Source organism: Ammodytes marinus (assembly GCF_949987685.1).
Source record: "Ammodytes marinus genome assembly, chromosome: 2".
Taxonomy (NCBI): domain Eukaryota; kingdom Metazoa; phylum Chordata; class Actinopteri; order Uranoscopiformes; family Ammodytidae; genus Ammodytes; species Ammodytes marinus.
Genome location: NC_137231.1, coordinates 35,046,773 through 35,067,442, shown reverse-complemented (window position 1 = coordinate 35,067,442; position 20,670 = coordinate 35,046,773). Strand labels below are relative to the sequence as shown.

At 38.0% G+C, this 20,670-nt stretch overlaps 2 protein-coding genes across 2 annotated transcripts; both read left to right on the top strand.

Moving 5' to 3' along the window:
• Window positions 1-3,721: 3,721 nt before the first annotated feature.
• LOC307257266 (GTPase IMAP family member 8-like) lies at window positions 3,722-10,692 on the top strand (the record flags this gene model as incomplete). Its single annotated transcript, XM_080036441.1, has 4 exons — window positions 3,722-3,801; window positions 8,284-8,337; window positions 8,464-9,081; window positions 9,443-10,692. The coding sequence occupies exons 1-4, from the start codon at window positions 3,783-3,785 to the stop codon at window positions 10,690-10,692; spliced, it is 1,941 nt and encodes a 646-aa protein (XP_079892567.1). The 5' UTR covers window positions 3,722-3,782.
• A 2,253-nt stretch (window positions 10,693-12,945) lies between these two features.
• On the top strand, window positions 12,946-17,739 carry LOC307257257 (uncharacterized protein; the record flags this gene model as incomplete). Its single annotated transcript, XM_080036430.1, has 3 exons — window positions 12,946-12,994; window positions 15,198-16,514; window positions 17,684-17,739. 3 exons carry the CDS (start codon window positions 12,946-12,948, stop codon window positions 17,737-17,739), a joined length of 1,422 nt encoding a protein of 473 aa, XP_079892556.1.
• Window positions 17,740-20,670: the final 2,931 nt, after the last annotated feature.

Sequence of the window (20,670 nt, the reverse complement as noted above, 5' to 3'; positions counted from 1 at the left end):
GGAATGATTCTTTCTAAAGCCAAATTGACTGTCATACAGAAGTTGATGTTTAGTAATGAATTCATCAAGTCTATTGCTGAATAACTTTTCCAGAATTTTAGAAAATTGTGTTAAAAGTGAGACTGGTCTATAATTAGTAAATGAATGTTCATCACCATTCTTATGTAATGGTATAACCTTAGCTACTTTCATGTTAGAAGGAAAAATTCCTGTTTGAAAAGATAGGTTAAAGAGGTGTGCTAGGGGTTTAATAATACTTTCTTGCACTGATTTGATTACTTTCATGTGAAACCCAAGCGCGTCTCTAGAGGTCTTTGTTTTCATTCCGAGCAATATCTCCCTTATCTCGTTGGCCTCGACTGGCTTCAAAAACATGGAGTGTTGAAGAGACGCTTCATTTTCGCCAGACTCCCCTACACTCTTCCCACAGATCCCTTTTGCTAAATTAGGTCCAATATTAACAAAAAATTCATTTAGTTTATTTACCGCAGTGTTCATGCATTCAAACTTAACGTTATTTTCATGGAAATACTGAGGATAATTATGTATTCTGCTGTCATTTCTTAACACTGTATTTACTATATCCCACAATTTTTTGGGTTGATTTGCATTTGTTTCTAACAACTTACCATAATATTTCTTTTTACAGTCTCTGAGAATGCTATTTAGCTTGTTACGATAGATTTTATATTTTAACTCCGCCTTTGGTGTCCTTGCTTTTATGAATCTTTTGTACAATGTATTTTTCTTTTTGCAAGCATTTATCAAGGATTTAGTTAGCCACTGTTTATCATGTCTTTGCTTTAAGTTCCTTTTTTTTAGTGGACAATTTTTTTCATACAGCCTTTGAAATATCTGCAGGAATAAATCGAAACTTGCATTAACATCCTTCCCCTTGTATACAGAGTCCCAATTTTGCGTCAATAAGTCATTTTTCAGTGCTTCTATCCTCTCATCAGTTTCCAACCTTACAAATATATCTTTGTTTGTTCTCTGCTGCAACTTTTGTTTCCAATCGTATATAGCAAATACAGGTAAATGGTCGCTTATGTCATTAATCAGGAGTCCACTTTCTATTTCATCCCCCATAACATTCGTAAATATGTTGTCTATTAACGTGGCACTATTTACTGTAATCCTGCTTGGCCTTGTAATTAAGGGCTGAATACCCATAACATGCAATGTATTTACAAATTCTTCAGTCAGTGAATTAGTATTATTTAGTAAATCAATGTTTGTATCCCCACAGATAAATATCTTCTTTTGATTTGACTTAGAAAACAATTCTCCCATGTATTCTATAAAGTCTTCCATTTTTGAATCGGGTGTTCTGTACACACAGCTGATAATTAAACATTTATCCTTCATTAGAATTTCAATAGTCACACATTCCAAAAGGTTATCAATTGCAGTGCACATGCTATTTACGATTTCAAACCTTATATTTTCATCCACAAAAAGGGCCACTCCTCCCCCTCTCTTGTTCATTCTGTTGACACAAACCAGTTTATATCCCTTTAATTGGAAGTCCATGCCTTTGCCATCATTAATCCATGTTTCTGATACAGCAATGATGTTAAACGGGTTGGAGAATTTCTGTAGATAATCCTTAATCTGTGAAAAATTTGTGTAGAGACTTCTGCTATTAAAATGAATGATGGACAATTTCCCATTTGAATGAAAGCGACTTATGAATTGATCCTCAGTATGGTAATGACAGTCTCTATTCCCGATATTGTAGAAATGATTGTCTGGGTCAATTATTTCATTTGGGTCCGAAAATGTGGGTTCCACATAATGATTAGCTAATAACTCTAGCCTTTCATGATCATTTATCCAATCAGTTGTGTTACTCATCCTCGCTGCTTGAGTCGTTCAGGTCCTCTTCCCTCCGGAATTGAACCAGATCTTCCTCGGTTCTGATTTGCACAATTTTAGCTTCTTCGGGTGTAGCTCCATTCATTTTGATGAAGATTCTTCCATCTCTCGTCCAAGTTTGTTGGACCTGTCCACATTTTTTTAACCCTCTAGCTTGATAGGCCAAATAAGCGTTTCTCTTGGTTAGATTTTCGCTCATTCCAATTTGTTCGCCTTTAAGCTTCCTGCCTTGACTGAGCAAATTTATCTTGTGCTTTCTACTCACGAATTTCAGAATGACAGCACGCTTTTTGGCGAATTTTCCCTTCGGGAGAAGAAAACAGGAATCCACGTTCTCCAGATCCAGACTAATGCCTTTGCTTCTCAGGAACATTTCAACCTGGTTTTCCACCGACACATTCCCTGTATCGCCCTCTTCATCTCCACTCACGGCAGTTGCATACGACCTTGGTTTAATAACCATACCAGTCAGTATCACATCTCTGTTTTTTGCTTGTTGATCCTGTTCATCAATTTTATCTCCAAGCTCTTTCAAAAGCTGATCTTTCTTCACATTGACGGCATGAAGTTCCTTCAATTCGTTCATCAGTGGCTTCAGACCAGCAGCAATTTTCTCTTTGATTTTAACCTCAAAACGCCCCATCACTTCTTCCATAATTCCAGCCAGCTCAGCCTTCCGCACTGCTCGCTCATTCTCCCTCTCACTTTTTATTTCTCTCTTCAACTCTGCCAACATTCCTTTCTTCAAGTCTGCCAACTGTTTTTTCATTTCTTCGGCAAAGCCTTTGTCCTCTTCCTTATCAGTGTTTTTTCCTTTATTGGGCATCTTCAGAGAATTTTCAGAGTTTATCAGAATCTGAATTCTCCGCTGCTCTCAGTAAATAGCTGTTCACCCTCGACAAGCCGGAAGTGAATACCATTGACCTTGTTAAAGGATGGTTTAATGTAGGAGATCCACTATGGTCCACTGCACTGCTTGTGTTCAGTGTTTGTCCAGCAGGTGGTGCTCTAACATTAACTACTGAACTGATGGCTGTTTAAGAGTTTCAGAATGTTATATTGAACATAACAGTAGAGAAAAAATTAATATTCAAAGACATTATTTATGACTTAATTGTTAACTCAAGCTTTATAGCACTGCAATACAGACCTGCATAACAGAATGAAGAAAATATCAGGCTAATATTTACCATTCACATTCTTTCAGTTCCTGTTCTGTTTAGATATCTCACTGTGTAATTTAATGAGAATGAATTCAAATGAACACTGTCATGAACAGCATTTTATACTGATGTAATTCATCAGGTTTTGAAGGTGGAAACATAAGGCATATCTAACTTTACACAAGAAAAGGGATGATTTCTTATTTTTACTTTCTGTTCTCAAGTCTACAGTTTTTTTGTTTCGTTAGATTGATTAGAGAAACTAATTAAGTTCACTAAAATTACAGTTCTTATTTTAAATGACATGCAGCTTAAAACAGAAGACAATAACAAGTTGAAGGGAAGTACTTGGTTCTTATTTCAAGCAAGATTCCTACATGTTAACCTCTTATACTTCATTCTTTCCTTTAATTATTATCTTTTATGGTTGAGATTTATGTTTCCCTAATGCTTCACTTAGATCTGATTCTCCTTTTTTATAAAATTGTATACATTAAATTATGAATGTGTAATAATAATTATTAGAGGTAGACATGAATCCAAACTAATTTAAATCTCTTAATCAAAATCACACAAAGGCTTTTACATTGTTGTCTGCAGAAACCACCCTAGGCTCCATGTTCTGAGAAAGCTTTTATGTTGTTACGTGAGATCATGACATTTTTAATTATTCCTCCTTAAGGTTCTTAATGCAGAAGTTGGTCTTCAGTTAATTCAACTCGTTTGCAGCAGAGTGACATCATGGCGGCTGCAGCATCAGGTGAGTCAGTCAGACTTTATTATTGTGTATAACACACTGTCTGCTCTCTGTCCACATGTTACACACATAAAGTACTTTGTCATCAGACTAGGGTTGGGCCTGTTGCATGGGCTGCACGACCATCGCACTAACTCAAATGTTTTTCATCTTGTAGCCTATTGATCACATGATGCTGAAAGACGTCATTTTAACCAACAGGCCACCAGGGAGAGGCAGAGTCTTTAACACTTTTTTAGCTTTTTCCAACACAGGCAGTGGTGCTGACAGAGGGCCACACACTGTTAAGGAATAATAATAAATTGCACAAATTTTCTTTTCATGATGGTAATGCCGATAATGACAGAAATACCATTACTATTTTTGTACTTCACATTTTATCCCTGCTGTTTTATTATACAGTACCATACCTTATCTTAATTATGAATTTGGTTCAGCATTAGTGGTGCACTGACTTCTTAGATTGATAAAGATTCCTGCCTCAGAAGTAATACTGAGTCATGTGTCATACATAAACTAAAGCATTGATCAATATCTGGGAAAGTAAATTATTTACCTTCCTTTCTCAGTCTCAATTATATTCAGAGTGATCAGGTCTGGAGGGTCTCTTTATTCTACCACTCTCTATTAGCGCTGTTCACATGTTGCGTCATCTTCATCATCAAAGAAAAAATGGCGTACTGAACTTGAATGCAAACATTCCCTGCGTTCAAATCCCCATACTTCCATACTATTTAGTACGCCAGAAAAAGATTTAGGATGTCCCAATACATGCAAGTCAATTGTAGTATGCTGAAAATACATAAATGCCCAACTGACTCCAATAGCATTTTGGAGTATTAGTCTTTATAATTGACATTTCTTGACATAATGAAAAAAAAATCTTCCTTATCTGATTTTGTTTTCTCTCCTGTGGCCCTAAAACTCTTCTGTCCTTTAGTATGTAGTGTAGTAAAAAGAAAAACTATGTGATTTGGAACGCAGGGAAATGAAAAAAAGCAATACATGATGTAGCACATTTAAGGAAATTAAGTTGTTCTGTTATGTTTATGGGAAAAAACTGAAGTGTAATGAAGAAATGATTTAGTACTTTTTTGCGTGCATTTCCTGTATGAGATTGGTGCTCTCCTCAGAGTGGCGGCTGTAACCTTTTTTCATACGTGCTCTACCTTTGGAAATGGCAACTACCGGTCTCAGAATATGAAAAAACAACAGGCCTTTCTTTGTTTCTGTTTTCGAGTGATTCAATTTTTTGTTTTGAGAAGTTGAAAATGGAAAGCAACCCCTTATTTAAGTCTAGTTCTCCCATTTTGACCCTGAAAAAGATTAAAAACACCTTGTATTTTAAAATTTTAATTTTTGCATTTTAAAACAAAAATCAAATAACCACTCATTTTGTTTGTTATTGGAATAACCGTTTTTTTCTGTATAGTTATGATCAGGTTGATTATTTGGAGGTCTCAAAAATCAAGTATGACATTTGATAAAACTGGCATTATAGGGTTAAGTCTCCAAAGAGGAGCCTGTACTTCTTTTAGACGGGTATTTTACAGGCAAATTGCAGGTCAACGGTCTTATTTATTAAGATGCTGCAAAGCTTGGAAAGATAATAAAGTAGAGGGGAAAAGTTCAAGATCAATCTGTCACTGCACATTAATATAATGTGAATCTGAAATCTTCACTTTCTCATTTGGATATAATTTAATGTCAGTAAACATTATTTCCAACTATTTTGCACATGATGCTCATTAGCAAGTCCTTATATCTAGACTAATAATCAAGTTGTTTCTAAGTGCCTTTCAAAATATGACCATTTGACAAAGAAAAATCAGTGAATGCTTTCTTGGTTACCAAAACAAGAAAATGCAGCCTTCACAAAGGCCACTGAGCCGAATCAACACCTCTAGCAGCATAATTTAATCACACCATTATGATGTTCATGAAGCTCAAACAAGATGCAAACTGTAATCCTGCTAGGATCATAAGTGTTCCTGTACTTGTGTCCAGCCTCTGTATAATCACAGTCACCATTGACCTTGTTAAAGGATGGTTTAATGTAGGAGAGATCCACTATGATCCACTTCACTGCTTGTGTTCAGTGTTTGTCCAGCAGGTAGTGCTCTAACATTAACTACTGAATTGATGGGGCTGTTTCAGAATTTTATAGCACTGCAATAAAGACCTGCATAACAGAATGAAGAAAATATCAGGCTAAGATTTACCATTCACAATTATTCATTTCCTGTTCTGTTTACACGTCTGTGTAATTTAATGAGAATTAATAAAAACTCTGTCATGAAAAGCATTGTATACTGATGTAATTCATCAAGGTCATAACTGTTGAAGGTGGAAACACAAGGCGTATCTAATTATACACATGAAAAAGGATGACTTCTTATGTTTAGTTTTTGTTATCAAGTCTAAAGTTTTTTTATTTGGTTAGTTTGATTAGAGAAATCAAAATAAAAAAACACCTGCGCCTGAAGGCAACTCATAAAAAGTTTATGTGTTGATGTTTAATCTCTGAATTTTTAAAGTTCTAATTTTAAATTGCATGCAGCTTAAAGCAGAAGACAAGAACATGGAGTGAAGTACTTGGTTCTTATTTTAAGCAACATTGTTGTAACATGTTGTTATGTGAGATCATTACAATTGTAATTATTCCTCCTTCAGGTTCTTAATGCAGAAGTTGATCTTCAGTTAATTCAACTCTGACGTTTTCCAGAGAGTGACATCATGGCGGCTGCAGCATCAGGTGAGTCAGTCAGACTTTATTATTGTGTTTAACAAACTGTCTGCTCTCTGTCCACATGTTAACCACATAAAGCACTTTGTCTTCAGACCTGGAATCTGTCTGTGAGCCCTGAAACAAACTCAGCTGATTGGTCAGACTCTTTTTAATCTAACAACATTTAGAATTTTTTTAAATTGTATTTATAATGTGAGATCATTGAGGGGTGACCCTCATTTCCAATGACTTCGAGTTCATGAACCAATAACAACTGTATCTCAGTGAGCAGAGATTCAGCTCAGAGCTGAACCAGTCATGTTCAATCAGCTTTACTTCACATTTTATCGCTGTTCTATTGTACCTCATCATATACCTTGTCACTGATTTCTTAGATTGATAAAGATTCCTGCCTCAGAAGAGAAGGATACCAGTGGGGATAATGGGGATGTTAAATTGTTTTATTCAAAGTAATCAGGTCTGGAGGGTCTCTCTAGTTCCACTCTCTATTAGCTCTGTTCTCATGTTGCTTCATCATCATCATCTAAGAAAAGTGTTAGAGGCAGACGGAGAGAGATAAATGTGATGTGCAGAACAAATGGCCTACTGAACTTAGATGCAAACATTATGTGAGACATCATGTATTGATTTTATGTGACACATAAAACCAATACATGATGTCTCACATTTAAGGAAATTAAGTTTTTCTATTATAATGTTTATAGGAAAAACAGAAGTGTAATGACGAAATGATTTATTACTTTTTTGCGTGCATTTCCTGTATATCATTGGCGCTTTCCTCAGAGTGGCGGATGTAACCTTTTTTCACAAGTGCTCTTACTTTGGAAATGGCCTCAGAATATGAAAAAAACAGGCCTTTTTCGTTTCTGTTTTGTGGTGATTACATTTTTTGTTTTTCACAAATAAAAAATCAAAATCAATACCTTTTTTAAGGCTACTTCTCCCTTTTTGACCCTGAAAAAAAAACACACCTTGTATCTTTAAATTGTAATTTTTGTATTTTAAAACAAAAATCTAATAACCACTATTTTTTTTAATATCCTTTTGTGAAAGGAAAATCAAATTACCAAATGATACCCTGCCTGTGTTCTTTTTTTTTTTGCATCTCCATTAGAAAGCTCACCATATGCCTTTCTGGGATGGTCATCAGTAGCTTCAGGTGTAACCCGCGTAGCCAGACAGTGTCGTAGGCGGCTGTAAGGTCGAGAAAGACGGCGCCCTGCCTGGAAGCTGTCCTCGATGTCTTGGCACAGGAGGGTTGTGCCTGTGTTGATGGTTTCTTTCTGTTTGGGGCTGTTCAGGTCCACCACACTCTGGAAATGGTCTAATTATCATGAGGTTTATTCAGACCGGGTCTGACTGTCCAAGGCTCACTTTGTTTAAGTTGGGTTCTGTTTCAAATCTGGTCCAAAGTTCAAGAAGACTATGTGAATGATGACAGTGTTACAGTCTTGAGAAGGTCTATTGTAGTGACCAAGTCCTAAATGTAAGCTGCTACTTGTTGCTGATTGGGACTAAGTTCCTAAGTTGCGCTCAGAAAAATGAATGATGGTCAGCTTGCCGATACTTCATATCTAACTACGTTAATTTTCTTACTTTGTAGATATCTTTAAGTGTGGGTGACTTCCAATCAATAGAAATGGAATTACGGCTCCTACAGGCAACACAATGTTACATGCGATTAAGTACAGAGTATATACTGTAAGTGAACGAGTGCTGTCTCCCTCCAATCACAGGTGATCTGCTCCCCCTGAAGCGAAGTAGCAGCTATGGGCTCCTGCCACCTGACAGTAAATCAAACTGAATTATGTTATTCTATTGTGACAAAATCCCTGAAGTTAAACAGCGATGAAACTATCAATGAATAAATACAAGTATGTGTTTAGTTGTCTTTTCTAAATCTTTGTTTTTCACAGTGTCTGAGCTGAGGGTCGTTCTGCTGGGGAGCAGCTGGTCTGAGAGGAGTTCAGTGGGGAACTTCATACTGGGAGAGACCAAGTTCAACGAAGCAACTGGAAGAAGTGAGAGAATCAGTGGAACGTTGGAGGGAAATAAAATAGCCGTCATCAACACTGAAGATCTGCGGCATCCAAAAATCTCCCAAAAAAAACTGGCAGAATATGTAGAAAACTGTGTTCGTATTGCTGCTCCTGGACCTCATGTGTTCCTGTTGGTTCTACAGCCTGAAGACTTCACTGAGCAACAAAAAGTGAAGCTCTGCAGAATCCTTCAACTCTTTGGTGATCGATCGTTCGACCATTCAATGGTTCTGATATCAACACCCAGAGAGGAGAGTTCAGGTTTGATTGACAAGTACCCTCCATTAAAAGACATGATCAGAAAATGTAGATACAGGTACTTGAAGAGGAAGGACCTTGAAAGTTCTGAGCTGTTAACACAGTTAGGTCAATTAGCAAAGGAGCACAATGGCGAGCATTTCCACTATGAGGCATTTGTGGATGCAGAAGCTGCTTTACCAGATGACCAGCAAAGCCCCAAACAAAAGGAAAACCAGACTTCTAGAACAGGAGTGGGTAAGTGCAAAAATATTTAAATGAAGGTCAATGAAAACTTTGTTCATACAAATCCTTCTTTATTAAATGAGAACGTTATGCAAAATGTAAATGTGTGTATTTTTACAGGTCTGCATGTGGTTAGAGAAATCACTGCAAAACTCCCAGAGATAAACCCTTTGTCTCACAGTAAGTAAATTAATCTCCATGCTAATCATTTATTTGCAGGTAGATTTTTGTTGGATATATAAATTGATCTTAAATCATTTCACAAGTTAGTATTTCATATAAGGCCTTTAAATGAAGATATGCTAATGTTAACTGAGTGACTTTAGCCTCAGAGTGAGTATAATATTCAATCATTCTCTCTATTGTGTTACAGCACCTGCATTAAGGATCGTGCTCCTGGGAAAAAGTGAGAGTAAACAGATACGACTTGGTAACTTCATCATCAGTGACCAACATTTTCATCCCCAAAAATTTTACCTAACCAAACAAAGTGTGGCCGCCCCTGGAAAGTGGAAAGGAAAATCATTAACAGTAGTGAAAACTCGCTGTGACATGTTCAGTTTGTCTACAGAAAATGTGAGAAGAGAGGTGCAGAGATGTGTGAGTCTCTGTACTCCTGGACCAAATGTTCTGCTGCTGTTAGTGAAGCCTTCTGATTTCACTGAGGCGAACAGACAAACACTGAAGGTCATCCTGAGTTTGTTTTGTCAAGATGCTTTAAAACACTCAATGGTTGTGGTGACACATAATGAGGAGCAAGAGAATGACGTGGTGAAAAAACTCATCCAGGACTGCAAACAAAGGCAGCACCAAATCAATCTTGACACAGAATGTTCAAACAAGGACCTACAGGAGTTAATGCAAAAAATAGAAAATATTGCGTGTGACAACAGAGGAGGATATCTGAAGTCATCTGAAGAGGCTGGTCTCGTGACAGAGTTTCACTATCCCAAACCATCTCTGAACCTGGTTCTGTGTGGTAGAAGAGGAGCAGGAAAGACTTCAGCAGCCAAGGCCATTCTAGGTCGGACTGAGCTTCATTCAGTCTCCAACTCATCAGAGTGTGTTAAACATCAGGGAGAGGTGTGTGGACGTTGGGTTTCCCTGGTGGAGCTGCCTGCTATGTATGAACGAAATCAGAAGGCAGTGATGGATGAATCACTCAGGTGTATCTCCCTTTGTGATCCTGAGGGCGTCCATGCCTTCATCCTGGTCCTACCTCTAGGTCCCCTCACTGATGAAGACAAGGCAGAGGTAAAGACCATCCAGAATCTATTCAGCTCTCGAGTCAATGACTTCACTATGATTCTGTTCACTGTGGAGTCAGATCCTACAGCTGCAGCTTTTGTTAACTTTGTAAACGACAACAAGGACATCCAGGAGCTCTGTCGGAGCTGTGGAGGAAGATCTTTTATTCTCAACATCAAGGACCAGCAGCAGATCCCAAAGCTGTTGGAGTCTGTGGACAAGATAAGACCAAACAAGGATGAACCACGCTGTTATACAACAGGCATCTTTGCAAAAGCCAAAAACGATAAAATAATACAACAAGAGGATTGCATCACCAGACTGCAGGCTGAACTAAATAACCTGGAAACAAAGAGCACAACATCTTGTAAGTAATATTAAATCTCTTTTCTTTCTTTTTCCTTTATTGTTTCTTTTTTTATTTATGTTTTGGGCAGTTTTGCTTTCAATGGATAGGACCTATTAAGAGGCAGAAAGGAAATGGGGGTTAGTAGAGGGGTGCAACAAAGGTTGCTGTCTGGAATGGCAATGTTGCGGTTCTATGGCATGCGCAGCCACCACTGACAATTACATGCCTTGAGTACATATCAAAACAGCTTATTTAGGGGCACTTTACACGACAACACGAAACGGTGCAAACGCGGAAATATTCCCGCGGTTGCACTATATCATGTACATGAAAACAGCAAACGCAGGCATGAAACCGCAAGTTTTTGAGATCACCTCCCAGGGAGGATTTTTTGGAAAACACGACGGTTTTGGTTTCTTGTAAACACCGAAACCATTTTCCCTTGTAACGCTGACGTCACGGCTCCACTTCACACATGCGTAGTCTATAACATTTGCTGACAAAATACCCACACGCGAGTTATAAAGTTAGAAGACAACATAACATGCACGGTGTCTCCGCGGCACCATCACTGTGATCAGCGGAGAGTGTCATGCAGGGCTTAAATAGGCCTAACACTCGCCAATTTAGTCTATTAGTAAGTTATTGATACCATGCACCCGCCACTTTGTCTGGGGAAAGATTTGTGCTCTGCCGGTTTTTCTAGCAAAATAAACGTGTGTAGCTTCTATATGCCAGGGACACGGCTCTCTCTACATTAAAAAACACCTATCCATAGTTCAGCGCGCAGCTGAACAAAGGGAGCATTAAGGCTACGGCTTCACAGTAAAAGCATTTCACTGGCTAAACATTAATAGCATTTCACTGGACAAACGTGAGTTGACTTTTATTTTGAAGTACGCCTAACAGGAAAGTAGCCGCTCACAAATCAAATCAAATTAAATCAAATTTATTTATATAGCCCAATATCACAAATAGCAATTTGCCTCAGTGGGCTTTACAATCAAACACAATAAAAACATACACAGTGAAACAATCCATAAAAGATAAAAATGTCCATAGTGAGAAAGTAGGTAGATTTCGATAAGATGTCCATAGACTTCTGAAGCTGCCAGACAAAGGGCCACACCGTCATTCATCCTTCAAGTCACCATCACTCTTCATGATGTAACATAGCGAATAGACTGTTTATGACGAACGGGACCCGCAGTAGGAGGGAGGGAGCAGGATCCAGGGTGTCCAATCAGCACACAGGACCTGCACGCGAAGAGAGGACGGAGGGAGGAGCTATGGCTCGGAAGTTTGGGAGATGAGAAAAGAAAAGAAGAAAAAAGAAGAAAAAATAAAAAAAATAAATTGGGCCCGCAGTACGAGAGGCCCCCCGCCACCACGGTGGTGTTTTCATGAGTTCAATGCGGTGAAATAAGAGGACAGAAAGCTTGTCATTTACAATACTTGTAACCCCAAGCTTACACCAACCGCTTTATGAACGTTAGTGGCATTAATTTTCGGTTACAGTAAGGTTGTATGCATCAAATTGTACTGGAAAAGCTATCTACTACTACCTTGTACCGCCAACTGCTGGCCTGGCATGCTTACTACAGCGATTTCGTCCCATTTCCTCTGAAAACATGTGTACGAGTGAAGATGTCAGATAAATTGTGTCTGAACGGGGTTTTTTTTTTTTAAAACAAAAACGGGAAAACTGTCACGTTTTCACCGTGTAAAGTGCCCCTCAATGTGATGTTCCTAGAGTGAAACTAAATATGCAGGCAGCGTTTTCTACAAACAGTTAATTGCACGTCAAGCCACAACACTATAAGCAACATGCTATTGTCAAGAATGAGAATGTTAAAAATAGTATTTTTCATTCATTAATTTTGATGTGAAAATGGGCATTTAACATGGGGGTCCATGGGAGTACAGCCTCAAGAACTGAATTTTTTAAACTTATGTAAAGGCTTCATGCAGAAGTCCCAGAGGTTGCCGCTTGATCAGGGCACAGAACTTAGGAACTATGGGCAGTCCTGCTGTACAGAGTTATGTGCCTGCAGTTCTTTGGGAACTGGTTGTGTCATTCTTTTTCAAGCAGCTTGGAACTAACTTGTTTCGGTGTTCCCAATGCTTTCTTGCAAGTTTAACTGGCAGACTGTGTCTAGCTGAAGGTGCTCAATATATTTAGAAACTCCTTATTAGCGGTGGTAGCTAAGATATTCAGAGATCAGAGGAGGTCCTTGCTGTGCTGCTGTAAAACAGTTTCAGTATTTTTCGTTCCCAGTATGGTGGACGTCTCTTCAGAATGGGAACGAGCAGAGGCTTCCAGGAGATGTCAGAGGTTCCAGGAAGTGATGGACAGGACAAAGCTACTTTACAAATCATAATGAACGATCAATGATGAAAAAATTATACTCACAAGGCAAGGCAAGTTTATTTATATAGCACAATTCAGACACACGGCCATTCAAAGTGCTTTACAGGGGCAAGATTAAAATACACAATATACATTAGAAAAGCGAATGAATAAAACATTTAAAATCTAATGAATAGAAATAGAACATTTAAATAAAATTAAAATTACAGGTTAAAATGGAAACAGAAAAGTCTTCAGACTTGATTTAAAAGAGCTGAGAGTTGCAGCAGAACTCAAGTTCTCTGGGAGTTTGTTCCAGAGATTTGGTGCATGAAAACTAAAAGCTGCTTCTCCTTGTTTAGTCCTAACTCTGGGGACTGTAAGTAGACCTGTCCAAGACGACCTAAGGGCTCTGGACGGCTCATAACGTATCAGCGGATCAGTAATGTATTTTGGCCCTAGACCATTTAGGGCTTTATAAACCAACATCAATATTTTGAAATAAATTCTTTGAGTGACAGGAAGCCAGTGTAAAGACCTCAGAACTGGGGTGGTGTGATCTAATTTTTTGGTCCTGGTGAGGACTCGAGCAGCAGCGTTCTGAATTAGCTGAAGCTGTCGGATAGATTTTTTTGGAAGGCCAGCAAGGACACTGTTACAGTAGTCAAGTCTACTAAAGATAAATGCATGGACAGGTTTTTCTAAATCTTGCTGAGACATAAGCCCTTTAATTCTTGATATGTTTTTAAGGTGGTAATAGGCTGACTTATTAATTGATTTAATGTGTTTTTTGAAATTCAAGCCTGAGTCTATGACTACACCAAGATTTCTGGCATGGTGTGTGGTTTCTAACATAACATGACTTTTAATTGTTCATCCCTGGTACCAAAGACAATTACTTCGGTTTTGTCGTTTTTTAATTGAAGACAATTTTGGCACATCCAATCATTGATTTGTTCAATGCACATACTTAGTGCTTGAATTCGACTATAGTCACCTGGTGATATGGTTATGTAAATTTGTGTCGTCTGCATAATTATGGTAGCATAATTTGTTCTCAAGGATAATCAACCAATTAGGATGCTGATATTCTGCAGAACTAACCTCGGAATTCCACTGGCTGCCCGTGCGTTGTCCTACGGTTTTGCTCCGTGTGCGCACGACTGTCTACAACCACCGGCCCCGTTTTCAAAGCAGGCACGGCCAGCGCCGCCGGACAGCTGGAGTCGCGAGACCGAGGAGTTCCTGCGGTAATTAAAAGTGACGGGCGATCGCGCTTGATACTATGATTCTATATGTGTGGTATTTACAGAACGAACGCACGGAAGGTTATTGTTCCCATCCGAACGAGTAAAAGAACTGTGGTACATGCTTGTATATGTCTCTGTTTTGGGATTGTTACCTGCAGTGAACACCGAGTGTCTTATTTTGAAAATAAACCGAATGTTTCATTATTTTTTCGGCGTCTGTGTTCCTGTCTCTCTCTCGATGTGTTCTGTGCTAAATTGATGCGGCGAGCTCAGGCATCTGGCAAAAATAGAAGCAGTGCGTATTTCATCAGAAAGCTGGAGCAGCAGCGGAGCAGAGAGACGCTGCAGCGGAGCTAGTGGACACTCACACACTGACTAAAGTAAAAACCTCACAGCTCTGATGCCGTGGCGGAGCGGAGAAGGACCGGACAGGCAGCTAGTGGAATTTGGCCTTCTTGTTAACTTGGCCCTCTATTGAGATTCATGAAGCACATGTGTAATGGCACAAGATGCGTCATGGTCATTGTAACACAACTCAGTGACATAGGGGCGACTGTGGCTCAGTTGGTAGAGCGGGTCGGCTGATGATCAAAGGGTTGGAGGTTCGATCCCCGCCCTGCCACTTGTGTGTCATGGTTGTTGTGTCCTTGGGCAAGACACTTCACCCACCTTGCCTCGTGTGAATGTCGATAGTTAGCCTGCTATCGGTGTATGAATGTGTGTGTGAATGGTAACGTGGGAAAGGAAAACAGGTCTCCCTTGAAAAAGAGTCTTCGGTCTCAATGGGATTTACCTGTATAAATAAAGGTTAAAAAAAAAAAAAAACATATTCAAATGACACATTTGGCAAAACCAAATTCAAACACGATATAAAAGTTAAATCTTGTAAAATGTATATGTTAAAGTAACTCCAGGTGTTATTATTTTGCAGGTGATGATCTAAAGCAGAGCCCAGAGAGTCTAAGGATTGTGCTGATAGGGAAGACTGGAAGTGGAAAGAGCTCTTCAGGAAACACCATTCTAGGAAGAGAAGTGTTTGAAGCTGAATTTAGCCAAAAATCAGTCACCAAACGTTGTCAGAAAGAACAGAGTGAGGTGGACAGCCGTCATGTGGTTGTGGTCGACACCCCTGGTCTATTTGACACAAGTTTGTCCAATGAGGAAGTTAATGAAGAGATGGCGAAATGCATCAGTCTTATGGCTCCAGGACCACATGTCTTCCTGTTGGTGATACGAATTGATAATCGATGTACACCAGAGGAGAAGGAGTCATTAAAACTTATCAAGGAAGTCTTTGGAAAGAATGCTGAAAAGTTCACCATCATTCTTCTAACTGGAGGAGACTTCCTTAAGCATAATACGTGTTCAATTGAGGAGTACATTGAAAAGAGATGTGATGATTCCTTCAAGAAACTGGTTGCTGACTGTGGAGAAAGATACCATGTGTTTAATAACTATGACAAACAAAACCACAAACAAGTCAGTGAACTGATAACCAAGATTGACAACATGGTGAAGGAACATGCAGGCAGCTGCTACACTAATGAGATGCTGAAAGAGGCCGAGGCAGCAATAAAGAAAGAGACGGGGGTGATCCTGAAGGAGACGGAGGAAGAGATGCAGAGAGAGAGGGAGGAACTTCAAAGAAAACATGAAGAAGAATTGAAAGAGAATAAAAGAAGAATGGAAGACCAGAGAGCAGAAATTGAAGAGGAGAGAAAACTGAGAGAAAAACAACTTGAAGAGAAAGAGGAAAACATCAACAAGGAACGTGAGGAGAGAAAGAAAGAAAAAGAAATGAGAGAAGAAGAAAACAGGAAGATAAAACAACAGGTAGAAAATCAAAGACAAAAATGGAAACAAGAAGTTGAAGCTTTGGAGCAAAAAATAAAATCAGAGTCAGAGGAAAAGGAAACTGTTTATAATAAGCTAAAGGAGAGCAGAGAAGAGATGAGAAAACAACGAGAGATTGATGAGAAAAGACAACAAGAAATGTGGGACCAACGGAAACAAGAAAATGAACAAAGACGACAGGAAGAGCAAGAAAGATTTAGGAAACTAGAACAAGAATACGAACAGAAAAGAGAAAGTTATGAAAAGAAAAGAAAAGAAGAGGAAAGAATCAGAAGGGAACAAGATGAGAAACAGAAAAGGGAGATTGAGGAGAAACAGAGAGCAGAAATTGAAAAGGAGAGAAAACTGAGAGAAAAACAACTTGAAGAGAAAGAGGAAAACCTCAACAGGGAACGTGAGGATAGAAAAAAAGAACAGGAAATGAGAGAAGAAGAAGACAAGAGGAAAAAACAACAGGAAGAAAATGACAGACAAAAGTGGGAACAAGAAGTTTTAGCTTTGGAGCAAAAAATAAGATCAGCATCAGAGTCAAAGGAAACCATTGATAGAAAGCTAAAGGAGAGCAGAGAAGAAATGAGAAAACAACGAGAGATTGATGAGAAAAGACAACAAGAAATGTGGGACCTACGGAAAAAAGAAAATGAACAAAGAAAACAGGAAGAGCAAGAAAGATTTAAGAAACTCCAAGAAGAATATGATCGGGAAAGAGAAAATTATGATAAAAAAAGAAAGGAAGAGGACCGAATCAGAAGGGAACAAGAGGAGAAAGAGAAAAAAGAGATTGAGGAACAACAGAGAGCAGAAATAGAAAATGAGAGAGCATTGAGAGAAAAACAACTTGAAGAATTTAAGAAAAACATCAACAAGGAACGTGAGGAGAGAAAGAAAGAACAAAAAATGAGAGAAGAAGAAGAGAGGAAGATAAAACAACAGGAAGAAAATCAACAACAGGCATGGAAACGGAAGGTTGAAGCTATGGAGCAAAAAATAAAATCTGAGTCAGAATCAAAGGAAGCCTTTGATAAAAAGCTAAAGGAGAGCAAAGAACAGATGGACAGAGAGCGAGAGAATTGGGAGAAGAAACAAAACAAATGGTGGGAACAACGAAATCAAGAAATCGAAAAGCGACAACAGGAAGAGCAAGAAAGACTTGGAAAGTTACAACAAGAATATGAACAGGAAAGAGAAAGTTATGAAAAGAAAAGAGAAGAAGAGGACAGAAACAGAAAGGAACAAGAGGAACAACAAAATAAAGAGCTGGAGGAGAACTATAACACAACAATGGACAATCTGAAGAAGACCTATGAAGAGAAAGCCAGAAAGAAAGCTGAAGAGTTCAATACATTCAAAGATAATCAAAAAGAGGAATTTGCAGCTCAGAAGCAAGAGCAACTGGAAAAAATATATAACTTAATGAGATGTGTAATCAAAAATAAAGAAAATCAGAAAAAAGTCAACACCTTACTGAAAAAACACGAAGAAGAAATGACGAAAGTGGAACCTGAGGATGGAAAGAAGAAGCTGAAGCAAAAACATGAAAACGAATTTGGTGACCTGATACAGACACTTATAAAAGAAGAAAACCCAACATGGCGGTTGTGTTCGATTTTATGAGGTAAAGTGTTACGTAAGTGTCACAACAGAGCAGTTTCAGATGCACCTCCTTCTTCTTTTGGATCCTTTGATTTTAATTACTGAAAGTGTGAAGAATCAGAGACTTGACTGCAACATAACATGGCCACAGAGAACAATGCTTCTTTTCTGTCAGGTGTCTGAATCAGCAGCCTATTAAACATCTTGGAAGTGCTCAAGGTATATGGAACTGCAGGTAAAATCTGAAAATAATCAACAACTTACTGACAAAACAAGAAGAAGAGATGAAGAAAGTGGAAACTGAGGATGGAAAGAAGGAGCTGCAGCAAACACAACTGATACAGAAACTTACAGAAGAAAACTCATCATGGTGTCCGAATTTATGAGGTAAAGTTTTATGTAAATAAAACAGAGCAGTTTCAGATTCACCTCCTTCTATTAAACATCTTGGAAGTATTCAAGGTATATGGAACTGCAGGTAACCATAGTGACAGATGTGATGCTTCAATAGCCCTGTTTCCAGTGCGGGAACTTTGCCCAAGAACTAGGAAAAGTAAAAAATAATCTCAACATCATCCTCTCATTCCAGTCAAGCATCAAAGCCATCAACAAATCCACTTCTCTTCCACCTCAAAAATATCTCTAGACTCCAGAAAGCACTGTGAGACTCCAAGGCAGTGACTCTCATTCATGCCTTCATCACCTGTCGTCTCGATTATTTTAATATATTCATGTCGAGGGCACCCAGCAAAGCTCTAGACATGGTCCAGTATAAACTCAGCTGCCAAGCCTTAGCATTACATCAGCCCACACTCATACACCTTCACTGGGTTCTGGTAAAGTCCCACATCTCCTACAAAAAACTCTGTACCCCTTGAACTCCAGTCCTTATCAGACAGAGCTTTCAGTGTGGTAGACCCCACCACTGCATCTTGGGACATTTTTGAAAAATCTGACCTATTATGGAGAAGGCAGAGCTCTACTAAGTAGTTATCAGTTTCTTTTGTTCATGTATAATTTTATCAATGTGTGTGTATATAGATATCTCATCATGTCATAATGTCATCTCCTACAAAAAACTTTGTACCCCTTGAACTCTAGTCCTTATCAGACAGAGCTTTCAGTGTGGCAGACCTCAACCTTCCAATACCCGCATCACTGCACCTTTGGACACTATTGAAAATCTGGCCTAATATAGAGAAGGCAGAGTTTGTTATCAGTAGCTCTTATTTGTGTATCATGTAATCAATGTGTGTGTGTATGTAAATATCTTATCATGTCATAATGTCAAGGTGGCTGTTAATGCTTAACGCTGTAATTAAGCCAAACCTGTCTAAGTTTCAACAATTTTCCAACCTGATGGTGATGATGAAAAATCTGAATTTTTTTTCTGATAATTTCTTTTCATATTTTACTTCTGCTTTTTTTGTAAACATCCCAGACTTGTTCATCAAGGCCTCTTTGTCTGCCTACTTATGTGTGTAAAGTGCCCCTGGGTCCTTTGAAAGGCTGTGTAAAAGTATTATAGTTATTATAAGATTGTAATTAGATCTGAAGAACTTGTTTGTTATAGGCAGATTGTGATAAAGGGGTTTCTGCACTAGTATCTAATGGGACTATAAAACATAGGTAAGTGTTCATACTGAACGCAGTAAATAAGCCTTTCAAGGTTCAACAATTTTCCTATGTGCTGTGATGATCAAAAAAAATTAATTCTGGTTGTATCCCTACATGTTTTTCTTGTTGGTATATACACCTCTGGGTCAACTCAACTGTAGATTCTAAAAGTTTTCTGTATTCTTGTTTTGGACAAAATGTTGATTTAAATCTGTTAGTAGAATATATCACTCAAAATAATTGTTTATTCTGCAAAATTCAGGATCTTATTCTTAAAGTATGTTTTCTGTTTAGTGAAATCAACTTAATACTTTCTGCTTTCTCTAAAACAGTCAAACCAGCAAGTAATAAACAATCAAAATTATGTAAGATGACATTATGGTCAATTACTTCGTTGATGTTTTTTGTGTTACATGTCAAATAACAATTTAGGCTATGCTTCATACCTGATTACATCAACTTAATGACTTAATTCAGATTAATGTTTTATGGTTTGTTCTGTATTTGATCTTTGATTTATTGTTTTATCATTCCAAAAGATATTAAAGTTTTTCCCTTGAACCACTTATTTATATACCTCTCTGGTTATTTTCGTATTTTCCTGCACCTTGTACGACTTACTGGGAATACTGTTTATGTCTACCATGTTCAATCTTTTTATAATAATCCAGCATAATAATAATAATAATAATAATAATAATAATAATAATAATAATAATAATAATAATAATAATAATAATATAATATACAGGAAAAAGTAAAAACAATTGCAACAAGGCATCTTATGTCAAAAAAACCTTTAAACACAGCTATTTGCAGTCTGATGCTGTCAGTAGTTAACCTCAGGTTCCCACAGTAATGTTTCAGCACAGGACTAAATGACTGATAAAGCCAGATAACATTTGCCTTTATCACTTCCATACTAACTGCCTGTTTTACACAGACAAGATAAATAGTTGTTGAATGTTTTTATCATAGTCAGATCATTGTTGTTGAGGTTTGCTTCTGTCCACTGTTGTCTTTGTTGATGCCATTTTGTGTTTTTACATAAAGTTTTTTCTCAGAGTTTTTACAATGAAAATGTTGTGAAGTCTTAAGGCAATGCTGCCACCCTCTGGTTAGAAGGTGGCATTAGCATTTACAATCTTAGCAAACTACAGTTACCAATTATGCTTTATCAAATGGAAAGCTATACAAGATAGCTGTGCTGCCTTGCTACATTAACGACTTCCCACACGTTGCTTAAAATCATTATGCTTAATAACTGGGAGTTTAAAAAAAAAACTTTAGAAAACAAGACTTACTGTGCAAAGTTCATGTGTCATGGAACTTAATCCACT